The sequence below is a fragment of the Entelurus aequoreus genome, linkage group LG03, assembly GCF_033978785.1.
Source record: "Entelurus aequoreus isolate RoL-2023_Sb linkage group LG03, RoL_Eaeq_v1.1, whole genome shotgun sequence".
Lineage (NCBI taxonomy): Eukaryota > Metazoa > Chordata > Actinopteri > Syngnathiformes > Syngnathidae > Entelurus > Entelurus aequoreus.
Genome location: NC_084733.1, coordinates 38,268,252 through 38,289,965, shown reverse-complemented (window position 1 = coordinate 38,289,965; position 21,714 = coordinate 38,268,252). Strand labels below are relative to the sequence as shown.

The window sequence follows — 21,714 nt, the reverse complement described above, 5'->3', positions numbered from 1 at the left end:
GGTGTTGATGTTATTACGTTTATTAAGTGAGTAGTATTTATTGTAGTAATTATGCATTTTACCTGTATTTTTCAAAGGCAGCATATTACCGTTTTCAATTATTAGAACGGCTATACCGTACAACCCTAATCTCAACTGTAATCAAGTGATCGATGTGATGCATTGCATTAGCTTTGCCATTTTAGACATTTTTCCCTGAATGGATGCTTCATTAGTCAAGTCAACTTTATTTCTATTTCAATTCACAAGATAAGTAATGTCAATTAAGCATGAAGCACACTTCTTGTACATTAAAGAGAACCAACTGAACCCCAGATGAGCATACGACATAGGAAAGGAAAAACTCACTCTCGGAAAGATACCTCGAACTGGTGTGGCCTTCTGTCTCGACCAGTTGGGTTGAGCTAGAAAGACATAGTAGAGACAGAAGGCAGCTAGAGAGAGATAAATAAAACAATGAGGCAGTAGAACAAAGTGATTTTGTCCCATTAATTGGTGAAGGAAGGTGATGAGACTGAAAAAGCTCAAGTAATATGTCTATTAATGTTAACGCAAAAATGTATACCTATGTAATAATTACATTTTATTTAAACAAATATTGATGTGTATATGTATATATCAGGGATGTAAATCTTTCAACAACATGATTCAGAATTGATTCCTGATTCAACATGATTCTTGCAATATATTATTTGGCATAATCACAATAAAACCTTTTCAAATCAGGTTACATACAGTTCACAAAAGCTCATGTTGGCTGCTGACGCATTACACATTCAACAGCAAGTAAGCACGGAGATGACCTTTAAAGTATTTTCTTTTTTAAAATTATTGTTATTTTTGTTTAATCTTACTATTTATTTGTGTGTGGCGTCGCGCGGGTCTCGCTTCCTGTTGGGTGGGGTCCGTGCCCGTGTGGCCCGACCTTGCGCTGTGGGGTCTCTATTGGCGACTTGATGTGGTGGCGGCGCGGCGCCCGTGTCTGGTCTGGATACTGTGTCTCGGTTGTTTGGGCGGTGGTGTGTTTGTGCGGGTTTGGGTTGGGGTGGTGGGGTCTTTTGGCGGGGGGGGGGGGGGGTTGGTGTCTCTTGTTTGCGTGTTGGCGTTTGGGCTTGCTGGCGGGCTGGCGCTGGCTGGTATCTGTGATCCTGTTGGCGTGTGGTTGCCGGTCGCGGTTTTTTTTTTGATCGCTTTGATTTGATTGGGTGGTGCTGGCTGTCTGTGGGTGTTGGGGCTGCTGTTTCTGCTGCCGTTTGTTTGTGGTGTGGGCGCCCGTGGCTGCTGGGTCTGGTGCAGGGGGGTGGCTGATGTTGTGACTGGTGGCAGCGCGCGCGCGTGGTGGTTGTCGGGGCTGACAAACTGTGTATATGTATGTGTATGTGTGTGTGTGTATGTATGTATATATATGTGTATGTGTATGCATGTGTATGTGTGTGTATGTGTACATGTGTATGTTTATGTGTATGTATATATATATATGTATGTATATTTCTGGGGGTACGTTCTGGGCCTGCCTGTCGGGTGGGGGTCGGCGCCTCAGGCTACTGCATCCGGACTGCGTGTCTGGAGCTCCTGGGTCCCGCCGTCCATCCCTTCCGGGTGCCCGTCTTGGTTGGGGCCTGCTGGGTCTGGTCCCTGTGTCTACTGTGGTGGCTTGGTGCTGCAGGCTATTCCGAGGTGCTGCGAGTCGGCCAGTTGTTGGGGTAGCGACCTTGTGTGTCAGCATGTCTGTGATCTTCTTTTAATTCTTTTTTTATTTATTTATTTATTTATTTTTTATAAATAGATTTAACTATTTATTTATTTATTATTTTTTTTTTTTCCCATTTAAAAAAAAAAAAATATTTTATTAATATTATTATTATTATTATTATTATTATGTATTTATTTATTTATTCCCCTACCTCAGGAGGGGGACTCGGCGGGGCGGTTGCTGGTTGTTCCATCTCCATCGTTGGGGTCCCTGCGGGTGGGGTGGGTGGTTCCTGTGGCCCCGTGCTGGGTGGTCCTGTGGCGGCCGGCTTGGGTGGGGTGGCCGTGGGCTGGCCTCGCCGCGCTCTCCGGGGGTGGGGGGTGGGGGGGGGGGGCGTGGGGGCCCTGTTGCCGGTGGGGCAGGGGCGGTCTTCCCGTCCGGTTGCGGGGGGTCTCCGGGCCCCTCGGGCGGGGCGTCCCGCCTTTCTGTCCATGTGGGGTGTGGTCTCTCGCTGGCTTGGGGTCTGGCTTCCCCCTGTTTTTCTCGTGCCTTGTCCTCTGCCGGGTGCGTCTGTCTGCGGCCTGCTGCTGGCCCTTGTGGGCGGCACGGTGGGCCAGGCTCTGGGGTTCCTGTCGCTGTCCGGCTTGGCTGCGTGGGGGTGGTGGCCCCTGGTTCCCTGGGCACCACACCTACTGTTTGTGGGATGGGTTCTCGGGGAGGCTGGGGCCGTACTCTGGCTCCCGCACGCACTGGAAGTCAAATGTATTGTACATGCAAATTCACATATACTCACACACATACATACAGACATACATAGGTACCTACGCTCCCACATACATATACAAATAAATACAGTACATATTTACACACTCAGAGTTCGTACATCCACAGGCACATTCATTATACAAACATACTGTATACACATACTGTACATATACATTCACTGTAAAAACATACATATACACATACTGTACATATACATTCACTGTACAAACACACACATACACATCCTACACATACATTCACTGTACAAACACACACATACATATACTGTACATATGCATTCACTGTACAAACACACATTTACACATACTGTACATATACATTCACTGTTCAAACACACATACTGTATACACATACTGTACATATACATTCGCTGTACACACATATACACATACTGTACATATACATTCACTGTACAAGCACACATATACACATACTGTACATATTCAAGTACATATGCACACATACACTCATGCACATAATCACGTTTCATCAAACATATATTAACGTTGTTGCCCTAGGGTAAACTGGGTATAACACATGGCACACTGACAAAACTTAACCTATTGTTACTATAACAATCTACAAGGTTAAGGTTGCTTCTCTTTCTTCCCCTCCATTTTTCTGCATTCTTTCGTATCTCAAGTTATCATTACGTATATGTATTGTTGCATTTGAACAATTGTATTGTTGATAATAAAGGTAAAGTACTGGTATTGTTTATTATCAATAGCACTATTTCTATTGGTATTCATATTGCTCCATTTTTAGTGTAATAATGCTCAGTTCTGTATTTTTTTTTAAATTTTCGCTAACTGCTTATTTGCTATTACTTTTACCATCATATTTGTACATGTCGTATTTGCTGATGTTGCTCTGTTGTTGTTGTTGTTGTGTTTGCTGTTGTTGTTTTTGTCTCTCTGTCTAATCCCCCTCTTGTCCCCACAATTCCCCCCTCTGTCTTCCTTTTTCTCTCTTTCTATCCCCTCCTGCTCCGGCCCGGCTGCACCAAATGATAATATAAATACATTTAATAAAGTCAAAATACAAGTAAGGCAACAAGAGAAGTATCCTACACTTCTCTTTTGTAAAGTAAATCTGAACAGCCGATATGGGCATCTACATCTGCTATATGATTTGCCCGAGAAGCTGGGCAGGACATTAAAAAAATAAAATAAAATAAAAAAATAAAAAAATAAAAAAATAAAAAAATAGAGTTTTTTTTTTTTTCAAATCGATTTAAATTATGCACCGATTTAGAATTGTAATAAATAACAATTGTGATTCGGATGTGAATTAATTTTTTTCAGTAACCTATTACACACATAACTTCAAAATTAAATTTAATACAAAAATAAATACAATTACAAAAATAAAATAATATAATGGACAACAAGATTCAAATGTTTTATTTGTTCTATTTGTCGTATTTATTTTTTAAAGGTTGCGGTAAGGTACAATTCTTAACAAATGCATCCCCTAAATTAACAGCATGGGTATTTACCAAAATATGTTATTGTAATTTTTTATCGACAAACAAATGCCATATCTGCATTTTCAAATCTACTGTTTTGCGCATAAAATGTGTATACTACGTATATTATGATTTTATTGAATAAGATGTAAAAATATAGTTACTAATTTTTTTTTCTAAAAAACCATTAAAAAAATGTCACTTAGATCATGCACGTCTTGAAGAAAACAATCAAAACAAATTAAACCAATGTGTTGACTTACTTCAAGAAGATTTTCTCCAAGGCAACTCAGGCAGGATGCAAATTCCAGCAGCTGCTTGTCATCTGCCAAACAAATCAATGCAAAGCCATGCAAATAGGTTGCATATGCTTGCTCATTCTTTTAGAGGTGGGCGTGCAGTGATGGCTCTGAGGGGACTAGATAGTTCCACTTGATGACATGCAGATGCTGACAGACGCAGTGATGCAGTCAGGAGCTCAGAAAGAGCAGCACGGGATGGATCTGCATTGGTGGGGTGGAATGTGCATTACTGCAGTAAAGTGAAAGGATAAATAGCACAACTAGGGGTAGTTCATACCTGTCACAAACATAGTGGGGTTCTATGCACAGGGCTGGTTATTGCAGTTCGTGTTGCTCGTCTTTGTAGTTTGATAAAACAACCATTATATGCAACGAAACCTTTGGAGCCATACTTAAATTTTGCAAAGATTCAACAATATGTTTATTATTGTGGTTGCAGCTGTTGTTTGAAAAAAATCCTAGTAGACAATGTATTTACAGTATCCGTTATGCAATGCTGCAGAGGGGGATATAAAAATACCTTTTTTACTGCACATATATTCAGAACAATTTATATTTATAGCCTGTGACAGTGTGCCACATGTAAAATGCTCAAATTCGACAGTAAAATGAAATGCAGTGTTGTTTGTGCACATGCAAACTTTGAAGAAGCGATGACTCACAGCATTAAAGGAGCCAGCTGGCTTCCGCTTGTTGTCCTGCCTCTGATATCTTAAAACAACATTTGTTCAGATCAAATGGATGACACAGTTTGATTTATACTAGGCTGCTGCTTATGGTTACAGAAGTGGCATCTCTGGCAGGATGTGTGATGGCAGAGGCCTTAAGTATGATTTGGACCCAGTTGTTGTTCTCCATCATTAAACAACATAACATCTACAATGTCCAAGATGTGTACATATATGGACAAACAGCACATGCATTGGAAGGGCCCATTGACGTTATTGTTGAGGAGCACCTGTAATTCACAGGAAAAAAAATAAAATTGGGAAATCATAAAGACAACATTTGAAAACATGTCATTTGTGACTTAGGAGGAGTTTTAGAGCTAATAGAGAGGTTATCGAACAGTAAAAATGCACGAAAAGATCTGTCCCGAAAGAAGTGGATCATGAGTGGTAGCATGGATATCTGATAGCAAATGTCATTCTAAATTTGACTTTTTTGTCTGATGTCCTCACACACTAGGCCACTAGTCTTGCTGTTTATATGAGCTCAGCCTTTCTGGAACCACAAGACATGCAAATTCACTTTAACGTCTGCCAAAGCAAGCAGCTACACAAAGGCCAGTGTGGAGGATGACACACAAAACTTGAAAAGTGTGCACAGCTTGATATTTTGTATACTAGTAACATATAATCTGACTTCGAGATGGTAGACTACATATTGTATGTATCAAAAATATAGAACTGACTACAGTGAGGACTCATACCTGCTCCCACTAGAGGGGAGTGTTGACTGTGAAACAAGTGGTGTATTATTGCGTGTGTTACCTGCTCTGTTGAGGAGGTTTTGCCGAGCTCTAATGAAGGCCAGGATATCTGCATCAGCCTGGTGGTCTCCAGTCAGTGGGATAGAAAAGAGTGACGGTGAAGATTTGGAAAGGGATCTAAAACACAAACCCACTTAATGCGGCTTGACAAACACATACAGTTTATTCTGTATAGAGTGCAACATCCAGTAATTTAAGACGTTGTACATGTGTGTGGTTTTTGTTATACCTATTGTTCTTGTACCAAATGTATAACCTGTATACAGTATATGATGCCATTTCTACAGAAAACTTTGGTAGAACTATCAATGACAAATTCTTGGCAAGCACAGACGTATGTGATGCAGACGCTGCTTTCACCAGGACGGTTTCCATTGTTATGATCAGTAGCCCCCTGTGCAGCATGGCTTTGGGTGCAAATGGCACTCTAGTGGCTGTCAACACTTGGAGCAAGACAATGAATCTGTAGTTTCTCCTGATTGGCACTTTGCATGCTAGTTGAGTGTGTCTGTTCGTGAGTGTACATTTCCAAGCACTCTTATCACTGCCACGATAAATAAAATGCAAATTAGTTGTATTACTAATCGTATGTACAGTATATTCAGGCCTGATCTTTACACCAGTACTCCAGCCCTTTAACATACCTGTATACTGTACTAATTTTATGCAAATTCTTCAAAATAACATAGTAACTGACATAAGTTCCAATGGGCATTCAAAGGATGACTTCTTTTTTCTTTTTTCATGACCCCAGTAAGAGACCCAAGCAAAAGAAGTAGAAAAAAATATGAATCAAAATTGTTTATACACTCTGACAATAACTCCCTAAGGACTTTTTCCATCCTATGGCTATCCTGTTGGGCTAAAATTATTTCTTAACGTATCGTTGATACATGAAAGAATTAAAAATAAAGATGTAAAAAATTAACATGTAAAAAACCCTTTTAGGAAAAAAATATTAATTTATTTTATACCTTCAAGGTACTCAAAGCGCTTTGACAGTATTTCCACATTCACCCATTCACACACACATTCACACACTGATGGCGGGAGCTGCCATGCAAGGCGCTAACCAGCACCCATCAGGAGCAAGGGTGAAATGTCTTGCCCAAGGACACAACGGACGTGACTAGGATGGTAGAAGGTGGGGATTGAACCCCAGTAACAAGCAACCCTCCGATTGCTGGCACGGCCACTCTACCAACTTCGCCACGCCATCCGATGAATATAAAGTCTGTTTGTTGAAAGTACTGAATAAATAAAATGTACTGTTATTATAAGTATATTTAAAAAAATGTATTTGTTTTTTCGTAAGTTGGTTGCCAGGTTAGTCTATCTTTTACCTCCACTCTGACGAAGGAGCGAATTCAGACACGTCCTCCTGTGTTTTATCAGGCCATGCTGCCTTGGGAATTCTAAAATGAAAAGTGATATTGCATGAATACCATAAATAAGCACAAGTGTTAAAATAGAAAATCAGAGCAACAACCTGAAGTCCTGACCCGAAGAACTTGAACAGTCTTTGTCTGCTGGGCCAGGTCTGACAGTGGTCTGAAGTCCCGGTATGGCTGGTGTGTATCTGTTTGAACCACAAGAGGGCACATTAATGTTTATTCAGTGGTACCTCGTATACATTTTTGAATGGGTAGGTATTAGATGGAAACTTCCGCCAAAAATTTGCCTACATTTTTAATTGCTGCGTAAGTTATTTATACAGCAAAAAAAAATTGTGCGTGACAAATTAGTCCGTTTATAATTACACAGAATCCAGTGCCAGAACAAATAATTTTATGTGTTGGTCTCTCTGTGCTTTTTTATAATTTAGTATGACTGCGCAATAAGCAAATATGGAGCCAAGGAAAGTTACAAATGCTAGCACTTTGCCAAAAATAACAATGGATTAGATTTATATTTTTCTCCTGACCTAAAGTGCGTTACACTGAGAACCCATTATTCATTCACTCCAGAGTCATAGCATGTTGGTGGTGGTAAGCTATATCATTAGCCACAGCTGTCCTGGGATAGACTGACGGGAACATGGCTGCCAATTTGCGCCACTATTGAGAAACACGATTGAATTCAAGACAGAACTTTTAACAAATTATGACAGCGTCGTTTTCGTGGCAAATCCACAAACAAGAATCTTCAAAAATGATAAAAGTGATGTTAATTACATGCGTATTTGACCTTTTTATTGATCAATTACTGTATTTTTCCGACCATAGGGTGCACCAGATTATAAGGCGCACTGCCGATGAGCAGGTCTATTTTTATACAAAAGGCGCACTCCCGATGAGCAGGTCTATTTTTATACAAAAGGCGCACTGCCGATGAGCAGGTCAATTTTTATACAAAAGGCGCACTCCCGATGAGCAGGTCTATTTTTATACAAAAGGCGCACTAAATTATAAGGCGCATAAGGGGGTCATATTATGATTTTTTTTTCTACATGTTGTAGATAACATGTAATGGTGTTTTTTGGTCAAACTGTTGCATAGGTTATGTTTTACAGACCATTTTCAAGATGCTTTCTGACCGTTTTTTCAGGATGCGGCGTTTTGTTTACGAGGCTCACTTCGGCAGCGTCTTCTGACAGATATACAGTAAGTTGCAACTGTATGCTAATTTCTATTAGAAATGGCAACAGCGTAGGCTTAATATCCCACGACAAAAGGATAGAGAAAAAAATGAGTTTATTGACTATGGCGCTGACTACAATGGCGGACACACTAACATTTTTGGGACTCATGCAGATCCTAAATACACAACAACAATTACCAATAGGTAAGATTAGTTGGTTTTGCATATTATTGTGAAACAAAACGCCAGTTAATAGAGCTGTGTCTCAATTAGGCAGTTGCATCCTTCGCAGTGCGCATTTGTGGGGTGCTGATGTCATCGCGGTGCACGAAGGCTGTCCCAATTCAAAAAAGTTCCAAGTGTTTGCTTTTACTATGAAGCCACACTGTTTTAACACGTGGCTTGGCATTGTCTTGCTGAAATAAGCAGGGGCGTCCATGATAACGTTGCTTGGATGGCAACATATGTTGCTCCAAAACCTGTATGTACCTTTCAGCATTAATGGTACCTTCAGAGATGTAAGTTACCCATGCCTTGGCCACTAATACACCCCCATACCATAACAGATGCTGGCTTTTGAACTTTGCGCCTAGAATAATACGGATGGTTCTTTTCCTCTTTGTTCCGGAGGACACAACGTCCACAGTTTCCAAAAAACAAAACACTTTTACATTTTGCATCAGTCCATCTTAGATGAGCTCAGGCTCAGCGAAGCCGGCTGCATTTCTGGGTTTTGTTGATAAATGGCTTTTGCTTTGCATAGTAGAGTTTTAACTTGCACTTACAGATGTAGCGACAAACTGTAGTTACTGACAGTGGTTTTCTGATGTGTTCCTGAGCCCATGTAGTGATATCCTTTACACACACTGATGTCAGTTTTTGATGCAGTACCGCCTGAGGGATCTAAGGTCATGGGATTTCTCCAGATTCTCTGAACCTTTTGATGATATTAAAGACCTTAGCTGGTGAAATCCCTAAATTCCTTGCAATAGCTCGTTGAGAAATGTTGTTCTTAAACTGTTCGACAATTTGCTCACGCATCTGTTGAAAAAGTGGTGACTCTCGCCTCATCCTTGTTTTTGAATGACTGAGCATTTCATGGAAGCTGCTTTTATACCCAATCATGGCACCCACCTGTTCCCAATTAGCCTGTTCACCTGTGGGATGTTCCAAATAAGTGTTTGATGAGCATTCCTCAACTTTATCAGTCTTTTTTGCCACTTGTGCCAGCTTTTTTGAAACATGTTGCAGGCATGAAATTCCAAATGAGCTAATATTTGCAATGAAATAAGTTTTCCAGTTCGAACGTTAAAGTATATTGTCTTTGCAGTCTATTCAATTGACTATAGGTTGAAAAGAATTAGAAAATCAATGTATTCTGTTTTTATTTACGATTTACACAACGTGCCAACTTCACTGGTTTTGGGGTTTGTACACTTCACATACTTTATTATCTCGAGATCCTTTGCGCTCTCAACTCTGAAAATTATTTTTATCATGGCGGCGCTATGCAGAGCGGAAAGAGTGAATTTAAGATGCAAGTATAGCTTTATATACTCATTTAAAACACAAGCAGACATGTCAAGCTGGGGTGACAGTATTGATATACATTTGTGTTAAAATACGAGACCTTGACTATATATATATATATATATATATATATATATATATATATATATATATATATATATATATATATATATATATATATATATATATATATATATATATATATATATATATATATATGTTGAGCGACCTCCGTGCTCTTTGATCCTGACTTTACCCCCCCCCCGAGGGAGAGCCATTTATCAGGCAATTGCAAATGGCTTCGTGCCAAGAGCTTTTTTCAACGTTTGGATGTAAAGCCTTACATCTTTTAATCTACTTTTTTTTAGACTGCAAGAAGTTATTTTAAAATGCTTACTTCAATAAATGATTAATGTGATCTTGTGTTTAACTTTTCTGTTTTGTTTTTTTTGCTTTGCAGAACAATCAAGGAGGACTTGGACAAGGAAATTTAAAGGACAACAGAGCAAAAATAAATGACACAAAACACGTCTTTACCAGTTTGGATGATCATTTAAAAACAAAATATTTTTATGACCTAAAATGTAAATTAATAAACTCATGTACTAAAACTGCAGTTGTTGTGATTAATTTAATTTGCCTTCATTGCAAATAATTATATCCATCCATTCATTTTCTACCGCTTGTCCCTCTCGGGTCACGGGGTGGCAGGAGCCTATCACAGCTGCATTCGGGAGGAGGGCAGCATACACCTTGGACAAGTCACCACCTCATCACACGGCCAACACAGATAGACATACAACATTCACATTTAAATACTAAAAATATAATGTTATCCCAATATTTTTTATTATTACTGGCTATAATGCAACCAATTTGACAAAATTAGAAATGTAAATCAATTGTAAATGACATAATTATAAAATAACTGCTAAATAAGCTTGTGTGGTGTTGCTGTATGAATAACATGTGAGGACTAGCTCTTTCTGGGATATCTTCTGGATTGTCTGCGTGTTTTTAAATGTACATGTCCCACTACAACTGGCATAAAATAAATCCATCATTAACTAATAATTAGGAATAATGACTTTAAAATGCTTGTCAACACATGACACATCGTCATGACAACCGTCTACCATGATCGTTCAGCTCTAACCGCAGGAAAATCAGACACCGGCGGTGCCGGTAGGTCTTAGCCGCTTCCTCTAAAATAACGTAAAGCAGTGGTCCCCAACCACCGGGCCGCGGACCGACCGATTGGTACCGGGCCGCACAAGAAATAAAAATAATAATAATAATAAAAATAAAAAATTAATTAATTTTTTATTTTTTTATTAAATCAACATAAAAAACACAATATACACATTATATATCGATATACATCAATACAGTCTGCAGGAATATAGTCCGTAAGCACACATGATTATATTTCTTAATGGAAAAAAAAAACAAAAAACAAAAAAACAACCCCCCCCTTCCCCCGGTCCGTGGGACAAATTTTCAAGCGTTGACCGGTCCGCAGCTACAAAAAGGTTGGGGACCACTGATGTAAAGGACTAAGAGAACACAAAAAAAGATTTGACATTCTTCTCTAAAGTTCGCTATTATTAAACTTCACGTGACTGAACAGCAGATACGTGACTTGAATGTAAGGGCGGGGACTACTGACGTGACCAGAAAGTGTCGTACCAAAGTCGTACTAAAACATTTTTAGAAATGTTTGAGCCCCGCGTTTAATGTTCTATATTCTCAATTAAACATCAACGTTTTTGTGTTGCTTGCTTCATTTATTGCTTAGATTCCGACACGTGACTTCTTCTTTATCAAAAAAATATTTGTCAAGTGATATCAAAGATTATACGTTGGTCGCATTCCACACAACAAAACATATGGAAACTTGGAAAAGCATGGAGGTCTACAACTTATTTACGTGTGGCTGGGTCAAGGAAATTGGTATTAAGACTGACCTGGATAAATAATGCCTCATGATTTAACTTTGCGTCCACTGATGTTTATTGCTGTTGCACGCGCCGTTTACTAGTAGAGTGTTTTTCCCCGTCTTTATCAAAATATAACTATATATGTCAGCATTGTGTATGTGCTGAAAGCTTCATTTATGATTGTTGCCTTTTGGTAAACGCTTAACTCTTGTGCTCACATTTGCTATCTTTTATTTAGACTCGCCGAATTGGTGCTTTTGGAAACACTTGCTGACATGTGTTTAAAAAATACAAATACTATCAAGCTAATACATGAATTGGAAATAATAAACGTTAACTCATGCAAACTCATGCATTCTTCCACTCTGCTCCCTTAGACTGGAGTGTGAGCTGTATGTTTTTCTCGTCGTCTTGTAACATCTTGCACTCTTCCACCCTTTTTAATCACCTCTCAAGGAACTCTGAAGAAATGTTTATTCTTTTCACAATTTGAACGATTCGTACAGCAGAAAACAACACAGCCTTGGGCATTTTTTTTCTTCGAGAAAGGCTAAATGACGCATAATACCCATTAAAAACAGAGCTAGTTTGACCACCACGCGTATTATTTGGGCGAGACGTGAGCCGGACGTGACGTCAGTAACATCCCAGCAATTGAACTGTGTTACAGGGGTTGCTCGGGGTCCTTGGAAAAACTCTGACCCCACATGGGTCGATAGAGGGAGACAGACGTGTGTAGCGAGTGAGCAGGAGTTGTTGCTGTTAAAGTGATTTTATGTATGCTGCAAGGAAGAAGCGGCTCCGTTTTTTTCAACGAAACAAGGTCCTAGGAACTCGTTGAGTCAGTTACCGGCTCAAGATGCCAAACTTTGGTCAATTCATGCCCTACCACGGTTCCGGGATTTAAGATACTGCCCAGTAAAAAGCTAAAAAGGTAACATTAAAAAGGGACTTCTTTAATGTGAAAAGAAAGACGTGCAACATGGAAAATGTCAGCACTAGACGAGGAGGCTAACGCTAGCGGGAGCAGAGGTGCTCGGCGCAAAGTTTACTCCAGCAACAACCCATTTCGGAGGGATGTCATAAAAGAGAACGTTGTGTATCATCGACAAAGGATGTTTTGGCAGCGATGAAAGATGCACTAGTGGCATGGAGATGTTATCGTTTGAAGAAGCGGCGCGGGAGCATGACGCAATGCCGCTCACCCCGCCAACATCATTAACCCCTTTTTGACGCCACCGAAGCAGCTGGGTGCAACCACAGGTGAGCCAGAGGCATTTGAGAGCCGTTTTGAACGCTTCATGAGTCGGGTCATGGCATCTACCCATCTACCTATCTATTCATTAGGAATGAATATTAACAGAGTTGGTCCCATTAACACTTTCTCTTCCATGAACTGTGAATGCAGCAAAAGTAAAAGGGCAGCTGTTAATGTGAACTCTACTGTGAATGCCAAGTCACGTGCACATCTGCCAGGTAAAGACATCAGAGGTGCACAAGCTAAATAATGTGGCTCTGCCTTACACTACAGTGCTCCAACACTAGGAGGTGAAGAGCCCCACTATTGTGAACACAACCAGCATAGTGTGATGGGATGCAGCTATGCAACACACAAGCAAACTCACATGCAGAATGCCGGCTGAAAGGACAGTAGGGATGAAGAGTGCCACGATCAGAGAGAGAGAATACCCACACTACAACCAGACCATTTTGACGGTTCGAGTTTGTGGAGAGACTTCCTGCATCACTTTGAGAGCTGTGCCCAAGCCAACCATTGGTCTACAAAAACTATGACAGTTTAGCTAATGTTCAGCAGGCGCCATTGTCCACAAGAACCCCAGGACATTTTGGGGTAGATAGGACTCTTACTAGGCTCCAGACTAGATTATATTGGTACGACATGAAGGATGTTGTCAATCTGTGGTGCCGCATGTGTACCAGCTGCGCTGCTAAAGCCAAACTAAAGAAATCACCCAAAACCGCCCTGGGGACAGTGAGAGTCAGCTGCTCATTGAAGAGAATAGCTGATGATATTATGGGGCCCCTAAATAAGACTGAAAGACATAAATGCTACATATTGGTAGTACAGGACTTTTTTAGTAAATGGTTGGACGCGTACCCGCTCCCCGACGAACAAGCCCCCCAAAGCCTACACAGTGACCAAGGTACCAATTTTGAGTCAGCAGTTTTACAAGAGATGTGCGGATTGCTTGGAATAGAAGAGACTCATCCATCCTCAGTCCGATGACACTACTTTGCAGAAAATCCTCGCCACCACTGCAGAGCGTTGTAAGTGGGAGTGGGACCTGATGATTCCGCATGCAGTCATGGTGTACCGAGCCACTCGCCACAGTTTCATGGGCTTAACGCCAAACATGATGCTCTTTGGACGGGAAGTAACTGAACCTGTTACAGCTGAAAACAATAAAAGCATAGGGCATTTTTTTCTTCAGGAAAGGCTAAATGGTGCCTAGTATCAATTGAAAACAGAGCTAGCTTGACCACCACGCATATTATTTGGGCATGACGTGAGCTGGACGTGACGTCAGTAACATCCCAGCAATTAAACAGTGTTACAAGCATTGCCGAGGGCCACCTGGGGGAGAATGAAGAAGAAGAATATAGAGTGTGTGAATGGTGATAGAGGTAGACACGTGTGTAGAGATTGAGCAGGAGTTGTCGCTGTTAAAGTGATTTTATGTTCCTGAAACTACCGTGTTGGACAAAATAAAGTCAGTGTAAACGTCGTCGTTTTTTCAACAAAACAAGGTCCTGGGAACTAACCAAAATTTGGTTAGTTCGTCCCCTACCATGGTTCTGGGATTTAAGATACCGCCCAGCAAAAAGATGAAAAGGTAACAGGCATGAGTCAACCTTCAGTCCACACTTATGTGTGACTGCCATCTACTGGTCACACTCATTACACTATGTATCAAATAAAATTGCTTTGAGGTCGGTAAGAACAACCAGAATTAATCTGTACATTAGGTGCACCGAGTTATAAGGCGCACTTTCGATTTTTGAGAAAATGAAATAATTTAAGTACGCCTTATAATTCGAAAAATGGGTTTTAAGTATTTTGCACAGTTTTCAGCATGTAAAACTATTATCATTCTCAGTGAAATGTGTTTTGTAGTGATATTTTTGGGTGTGTGGAATAGATTGTCTGGTTGGGAACTATTGTGTTGAAAAGTTGCTTCGATTTTCATTCGATTTGTTCTTGGTTGGACCTTTTGTAACGAAAACTGAGCTACCACTGTATGTTCATTCAAACGAATGCTTCATTACTGTCTTTGGTCTGTAATGTTTCCAACCAGACTGGATGGCTACTGAACCAAGTGAACAGTTTGCAGAAGAAATGTAGCTGTACAGAGAGACAGACCAGTAAACTAGGAGAGGCGGAAAGGGCAATAGGAAGGCAGCCAGATTCACAGATTGAGAGTTGATAGCGCTAGCCAATGGGTTACAAGGTAAAACGTGACTCTAAAGGCATCTTGTAATGAGGTTTACCAACGTACTCTTGCACAGCTGCTCCAGCTAGCATCCATTACTGTACACTTACACCCCCTAAACCTCACGTTAATCCGGGTCACAACCCCAATGTAATGCTCCATTCACACTGCACCGTTATTAAACCAAGGTCCACAAATTGAGAGTCAAGCGTGCTAGCCAATTAGCTAAAAAGCAAGAGCTGTCAGCTCATTTACCAGTGCAACTCTTAAACGGGACCTATTATGCAAAACCAACACGGCAGATACAATTAAATTCATAATCAAGAATCTAACAGATTTTAATTGATTTCAACAAAACTGAATAAAAAAAATCCAGATTCCAAGAAATGTTGTACATGTTGGACAATCAGTAAAGAAAAAATATGTTCAATAAGACTGACCTGGGACCCATTTTCAGTCCTGATTTTCAGTTTTGAAAACCGGGCTCCATAAATATTGGATTAAGGCTGAGTACAATAAAATGTACAGAAAGAAGAATTTAGCTTTGATAGGACTTACTCAAAGCCTGGAGTGCCAGGTGAGGATGGCTGCAAGGTTCCACACAGAGATCTTGTTGGACTTCTTGCTTTGGTTTCCTAAACAATACACATCATATGGTGTCACAAGGAGAAATTGATGAGCAAAAATACTACTGGCTACCATGACTTTGACATTCCTGAAATTGATTGCATGTGTGTTATTTCTCGAGAAACAAGCTTTAATGGCAAGGACAACGATTATCTCTCTGACTTCATCTTTTCCATTTGTTTTTTTGATAGTAAATTAAACATGCCAGTTGCGTCTGCTAGTCAGATGTTGTGTCTTAACATCCTCTATTGTTGGGAATGAGACTGCTGTGTGATAATATACAATTTGGACATTATCTTTTTACTCCACTGTTACACGTATTTGGCACAAACACAGGTATCATGCAATGAGTTTATTTCAGAATAAGAGACCGATTGAAGGCTCAGGAAGTTTTTGCAGCTTATATTCAACGATTTTGATTTTTTTCAAATTTTACGAGATACTGAATTTGGGGATCGTATTGGCCGTAAACTATAATCAAAAAATGTTTCAAGAAATTAAGAAATAGGGTAAAAACGGCTTGGTTGTACTTGTCCAGTGTGTACCCTGCCTTCCGCCCGAGTGCAGCTTGAGTGCAACCCCGAGAGGGACAAGCGGTAGTAAATGGATGGATGAATCGAGGGTTGGTTGTCAAACTCATTTTATCGCACCACCAGAGGACAGTGTTTCTCAAATTATGGTATGGGAATTTAGGGGATTTGGATCAAGGCTGGCCTACATAGTCTTTTATGGAATAAGACAAGAGCTGAGACGACTTTTTGCGTGAATCAACAGCTCTGCAGTATTTCTTTTCTAGGCTTTTACACAATTTGTTTACAACAAAACAATTGTTACTCTTAAAAAGTGTGGCAGAAAAGCCATAGTTAAGATTGCTACTAGGCCGCTAAACTGGTGGTTACGGGTTGTAGCCTTGATGCCATCCTTCCATTCATCCATTTTCTACCGCTTGTCCCTTTCGGGGTCGTGGGGGGTGCTGGAGACTATCTCAGCTGCATTCGGGCGGTAGGCAGGGTACACCCTGGACAAGTCGCCACCTCATCGCAGGGCCAACACAGATAGACAGACAACATTCACACTCACATTCACACACTAGGGCCAATTTAGTGTTGCCAATCAACCTATCCCCAGGTGCATGTCTTTGGAGGTGGGAGGAAGCCGGCGTATCCGGAGGGAACCCACGCAGTCACGGGGAGAACATGCAAACTCCACACAGAAAGATCCAGAGTCCGGGATTGAACTCAGGACCTTCATATTGTGAGGCACATGCACTAACCCCTGTTTCACCGTGCTGCCCTAGCCTTGATGCTAGCATTGATTGATTGATTGAAACTTTTATTAGTAGGTTGCACAGTACAGTACATATTCCGTACAATTGACCACTAAATGGTAACACCCGAATAAGTTTTTCAACTTGTTTAAGTCGGGGTCCACTTAAATTGATTCATGGTACAAATATATACTATCAGCATAATACAGGCATCACACAAGTTAATCCTCAGAGTATATACATTGAATTATTTACAATCCAGGGGTGGGATGTGGGGGGTGGGTTTTGGGGTTAGGTTAGGTTGGGTTGCTATCAGCATATTTCAGTCATCAACAATTTTATCATCTGAGAAATGGACATTGTAACAATGTAGGTCTCACTTCGAAGGATATGTACAGCGAGCAGTGAACATAGTGAGCTCAGAAAGCATAAGAACAAGTATATACATTTGATTATTTACAATCCGGGGAAGTGGGATGTGGTGGGGGGGAGGGGGTTAGGCTAGGGTTGTAGCTGCCTGGAGGTGTTCTTTTAGTGCGGTTTTGAAGGAGGATAGAGATGTACTTTCTTTTACACCTGTTGGGAGAAACTCTATTTGGGTTGGTCATCCCATATACTCATATATTCATAAATACTTTTTGTTATTGTCAAGAGTGCTGTGTGTACGTGTGTGCATGTGCATGTTTTCCTCTGTTCTTTTATTTTTTACGGGGGGCAAGCACTTTGTGGTGCTACTTTCCTGTGCATGAAAAGTGCTGTATGAATTACGTTTAATTTGATTTAATATTACATATACAGAAGGTTGGCCTAAAGATGTGTTCATGTTTCTTGTTCATTCCGTGTTGGGATGCATTAAGTTGTGTATTTTTCAACACGTCAATGCAGGTAAATTTTCAAATTTAGTTCTGCTTTCCTAAAAATATTTACCATTAAAAAACCATTGTGACAAGCAACCCTGTGGTGTGACAAACACCTCCCAATGTGTCAGAGTGTCTTATTTATATCCAACATGTTACGCTTAAATCTGATTGATTGATTGATTGAAACTTTTATTAGTAGATTGCACAGTACAGTACATATTACGTACAATTGACCACTAAATGGTAACACCCGAATAAGTTTTTCAACTTGTTTAAGTCGGGGTCCACTTAAATTGATTCATGATACAGATATATACTATTTTCATAATACAGTCATTACACAAGATAATCATCAGAGTATATACAATTAATTATTTACATTATTTACAATCCGGGGTGTGGGATATGGAGGGGAGGCGGGGGGGGGTTTAGGATTGGTTAATGTAGGAATGACTATTGAAATATGTTTTGATGATGACAGGCAATTCACAATAGATTAAAAAGTGTGTTAACCAACCCTATTCTTGATATATTGTAATTCTGTGTGGAGTTAGTCCATACAATAATTTTCTGTGTGGAGTTAGTCTATAAAATAATGTAAATTTTAAAAAATATTTTAAATTGATTGAGATGAGCCTATAAACACTATATTATATAGATTAAGCTCTTGTGTAGATCACATGGTACTCTCCTGAAATGCCTTTACGCATACGTTCCTCCTACAAGTGTTCCCAACTATGTGATGTTTAACAGAGGACGCAGGGGTCACACTGGCGCCGTAATGGCTTCCAAAGTCAGAGACTCATGCGTATCAACTTTCATGCACTTATGTGTCCTCAGAGGCCACAGTCGATGCACACAAAACCTCCAATAACAAAAGGATGTCTTGAAACGTCGGCGTTAATTCAGATTTTAAACTCAAACCTTGACAGGAGAGCCTTTAAATGGTTAGGTTTGTGTGTTTTTTTTCAAAATGGGTAGATAAAGACAGATGAGCTTCTTCACCTGCACATTGGAAGTCTCCTCGTTCCACCACATTCGGAAGTCCTTCTGGAGCTTGACCTTTGCCTTCTCCAGCAACAGCTGCAGATGCTCAATCTCTGTTTTCAATGTTTTCAGGTGTCCAACAGTGCTTTTGTAACTGATGGAAGACATTAGCAGCATAAAGCAAAGTAACATTAACTCATGTCAACTGCTATGGATTTACTTCATTGTTACAAGTTCGATAATACATCTTTTTTTCTTGCTCAATATTTTTGCGCAGGTTTTCCTCCAATGGGTCCAGCTCCATCTCAACATTTTGATGATTTTCTGTCACGCCTAGAGTAGAAAATAATCAATTTGATTTAGGAGTACTTAGTATGCATGCATACATACAGTAACAAAACACTTACCATGAACTGCTCTCTGTCGCCGACGTATTTCTATCTGCTTCTTCAACTCATCTAACAAAATGAGAGGGTGCAGAAATTAAAATGCTTTGACATTATACATCAATACACAGAAGAGATGGGGCTAATTTGCAGCAGGGAGAGCACAACATGAGGACTGAAGTGCAAGCCACCTCCTCATTTGTTTTTATTAAATCTTTCATTCAAGACATTCATAAGAGGGAAGGGTGTGCACAGATATCGTATATACCTCAGGAAAATACGCTTTAAATAACTGTCTTATGTTCAAGTAAAGACAGTGGTACAGACTTTGGAAAACACTATTCAGGTAGCCATTCAGCTGTAGTCCAATCTAGCACCCACTCAGTTTTGAAGTGCTCACATTGTGCAGCCAGAAAAATAAAAAATAACTTTACCAGGACCAAATACATTGTGAAAGAAACATTTGTAATCAACAAGGAAGGCTGTTCATTACAGGGCTTTCGATTAGAGAACTAGAAAATAACACATGCGTAAGAAGCATTAAGTGTAATTATATTACCTAATAAGGCAGAGTGAAAAATTCCCCCATTGAAGTTTTAGTCGGGAATTTTACCTGGGCACAGTCAAACTAGGCCAATTGTTCCAAACCTGGGCCCACTTAACACCCAAAGCACAGTACGTTTGGCTCAAAACTATGTATCTTTATTACAAAACCCAAAACCAATGAAGTTGGCACGTTGCGTAATTCGTAAATAAAAACAGAATACAATGATTTGCAAATCCTTTTCAACTTATATTCAATTGAATAGACTGCAAAGACAAGATATTTAATGTTCAAACTGAGAAACTTGATTTTTTTTTGCAAATAATTATTAACTTAGAATGTAATGGCAGCAAAAGTTTGCACAGGGGCATTTTTACCACTGTGTTACATGGCATTTCCTTTTAACAACACTCAGTAAACGTTTGGGAACTGAGGAGACCAATTTTTGAAGCTTTTCAGGTGGAATTATTTCCCATTTTTGCTTGATGTACAGTTTAAGTTGTTCAACAGAGAAGTATTTGTCGTATTTTAGGCTTCATAATGCGCCACACATTTTCAAGGGGAGACAGGTCTGGACTACAGGCAGGCCAGTCTAGTACTCGCACTCAAAACAGCACTAAAAGAACACCTCCAGACAACTTCAACCCTAAACTAACACCCTCCCTTCCACATCATACCTCTTCGGATTGTAAATAATCAAATGTAAATAATCAAATGTAGACACTTTTTCCTTATACTTTCTGATCTCTCTCTCTGTGTCCACTACTTGCTGTATATATCCTACCAAGTCAGTGCTACACTGTTCCAATGTCCATTTCTCTGATGATAAAATTGTTGATGACTGAAGTGTTGATACCAACCAAACCTAAACCCCCCCACCCTCCATATCCCACACCCCGGATTGTAAATAATGTAAATAATTCAATGTATATACTCTGATGATTCACTTGTGTGATGACTGTATTGTGATGAGAGTATATATCTGTATCATGAATCAATTTAAGTGGACCCTGACTTAAAAAAGTTGAAAAACTTATTCGGGTGTTACAATTTAGTGGTCAATTGCACGGAATATGTACTTCACTGTGCAATCTACCAATAAAAGTTTCAATCAATCAAAAATCAAAAACTCTTACTACAAAGCCACGCTGTTGTAACACGTGCAGAATGTGGCTTGGCATTGTCTTGCTGAAATAAGCAGGAGCGTCCATAAAAAAGATGTTGCTTGAATGGCAACATATGTTGCTCCAAAACCTGTATGCACCTTTCAGCATTAATGGTTCCTTCACAGATGTGCAAGTTACCCATGCCTTGGGCACTAATACACCCCCATACCATCACAGATGCTGGCTTTTGAACTTTGCGCCTATAACAGTCCATATGGTTCTTTTCCTCTTTGGTCTGAAGGACACAACGTCCACAGTTTCCAAAAACAATTTGAAATGTGGACTCGTCAGATCACAGAACACTTTTCCACTTTGCATCAGTCCGGCGGCATTTCTGGGTGTTGTTGATAAATGGCTTTCGCTGTGCATAGTAGAGTTTTAACTTGCACACACAGATGTAGCAATGAAATGTAGATACTGACAGTGGTCTGAAGTGTTCCTGAGCCCATGTGGTGATATCCTTTACACACTGATGTCGGTTTTTGATGCATTACCGCCTGAGGGATCGAAGGTCACAAACATTCAAAGTTGGTTTTCGGCCTTGCTGTCATTTCTCCTGATTCTCTGAACCTTTTGATGACATTATGGACCGTAGATGGTGAAAACCCTAAATTCCTTGCAATAACTTGTT

The 21,714-nt window shown here is 40.0% G+C and overlaps 1 protein-coding gene across 1 annotated transcript in view; it reads right to left on the bottom strand.

Moving 5' to 3' along the window:
• Positions 1–4,219: 4,219 nt before the first annotated feature.
• Positions 4,220–21,714, bottom strand: part of kif6 (kinesin family member 6) — a 114,248-nt gene continuing 96,753 nt past the window's right edge. Inside the window, exons 16-23 of the mRNA XM_062041775.1 lie at positions 19,395–19,445; positions 19,233–19,320; positions 19,006–19,141; positions 15,805–15,881; positions 7,234–7,323; positions 7,088–7,159; positions 5,746–5,861; positions 4,220–5,210 (exon numbers count right to left, since the gene is read on the bottom strand). Of these exons, the coding sequence (XP_061897759.1) occupies positions 5,194–5,210; positions 5,746–5,861; positions 7,088–7,159; positions 7,234–7,323; positions 15,805–15,881; positions 19,006–19,141; positions 19,233–19,320; positions 19,395–19,445 (647 nt within the window). The 3' untranslated portion in view covers positions 4,220–5,193. The remainder of the gene's footprint in view (positions 5,211–5,745; positions 5,862–7,087; positions 7,160–7,233; positions 7,324–15,804; positions 15,882–19,005; positions 19,142–19,232; positions 19,321–19,394; positions 19,446–21,714) is intronic.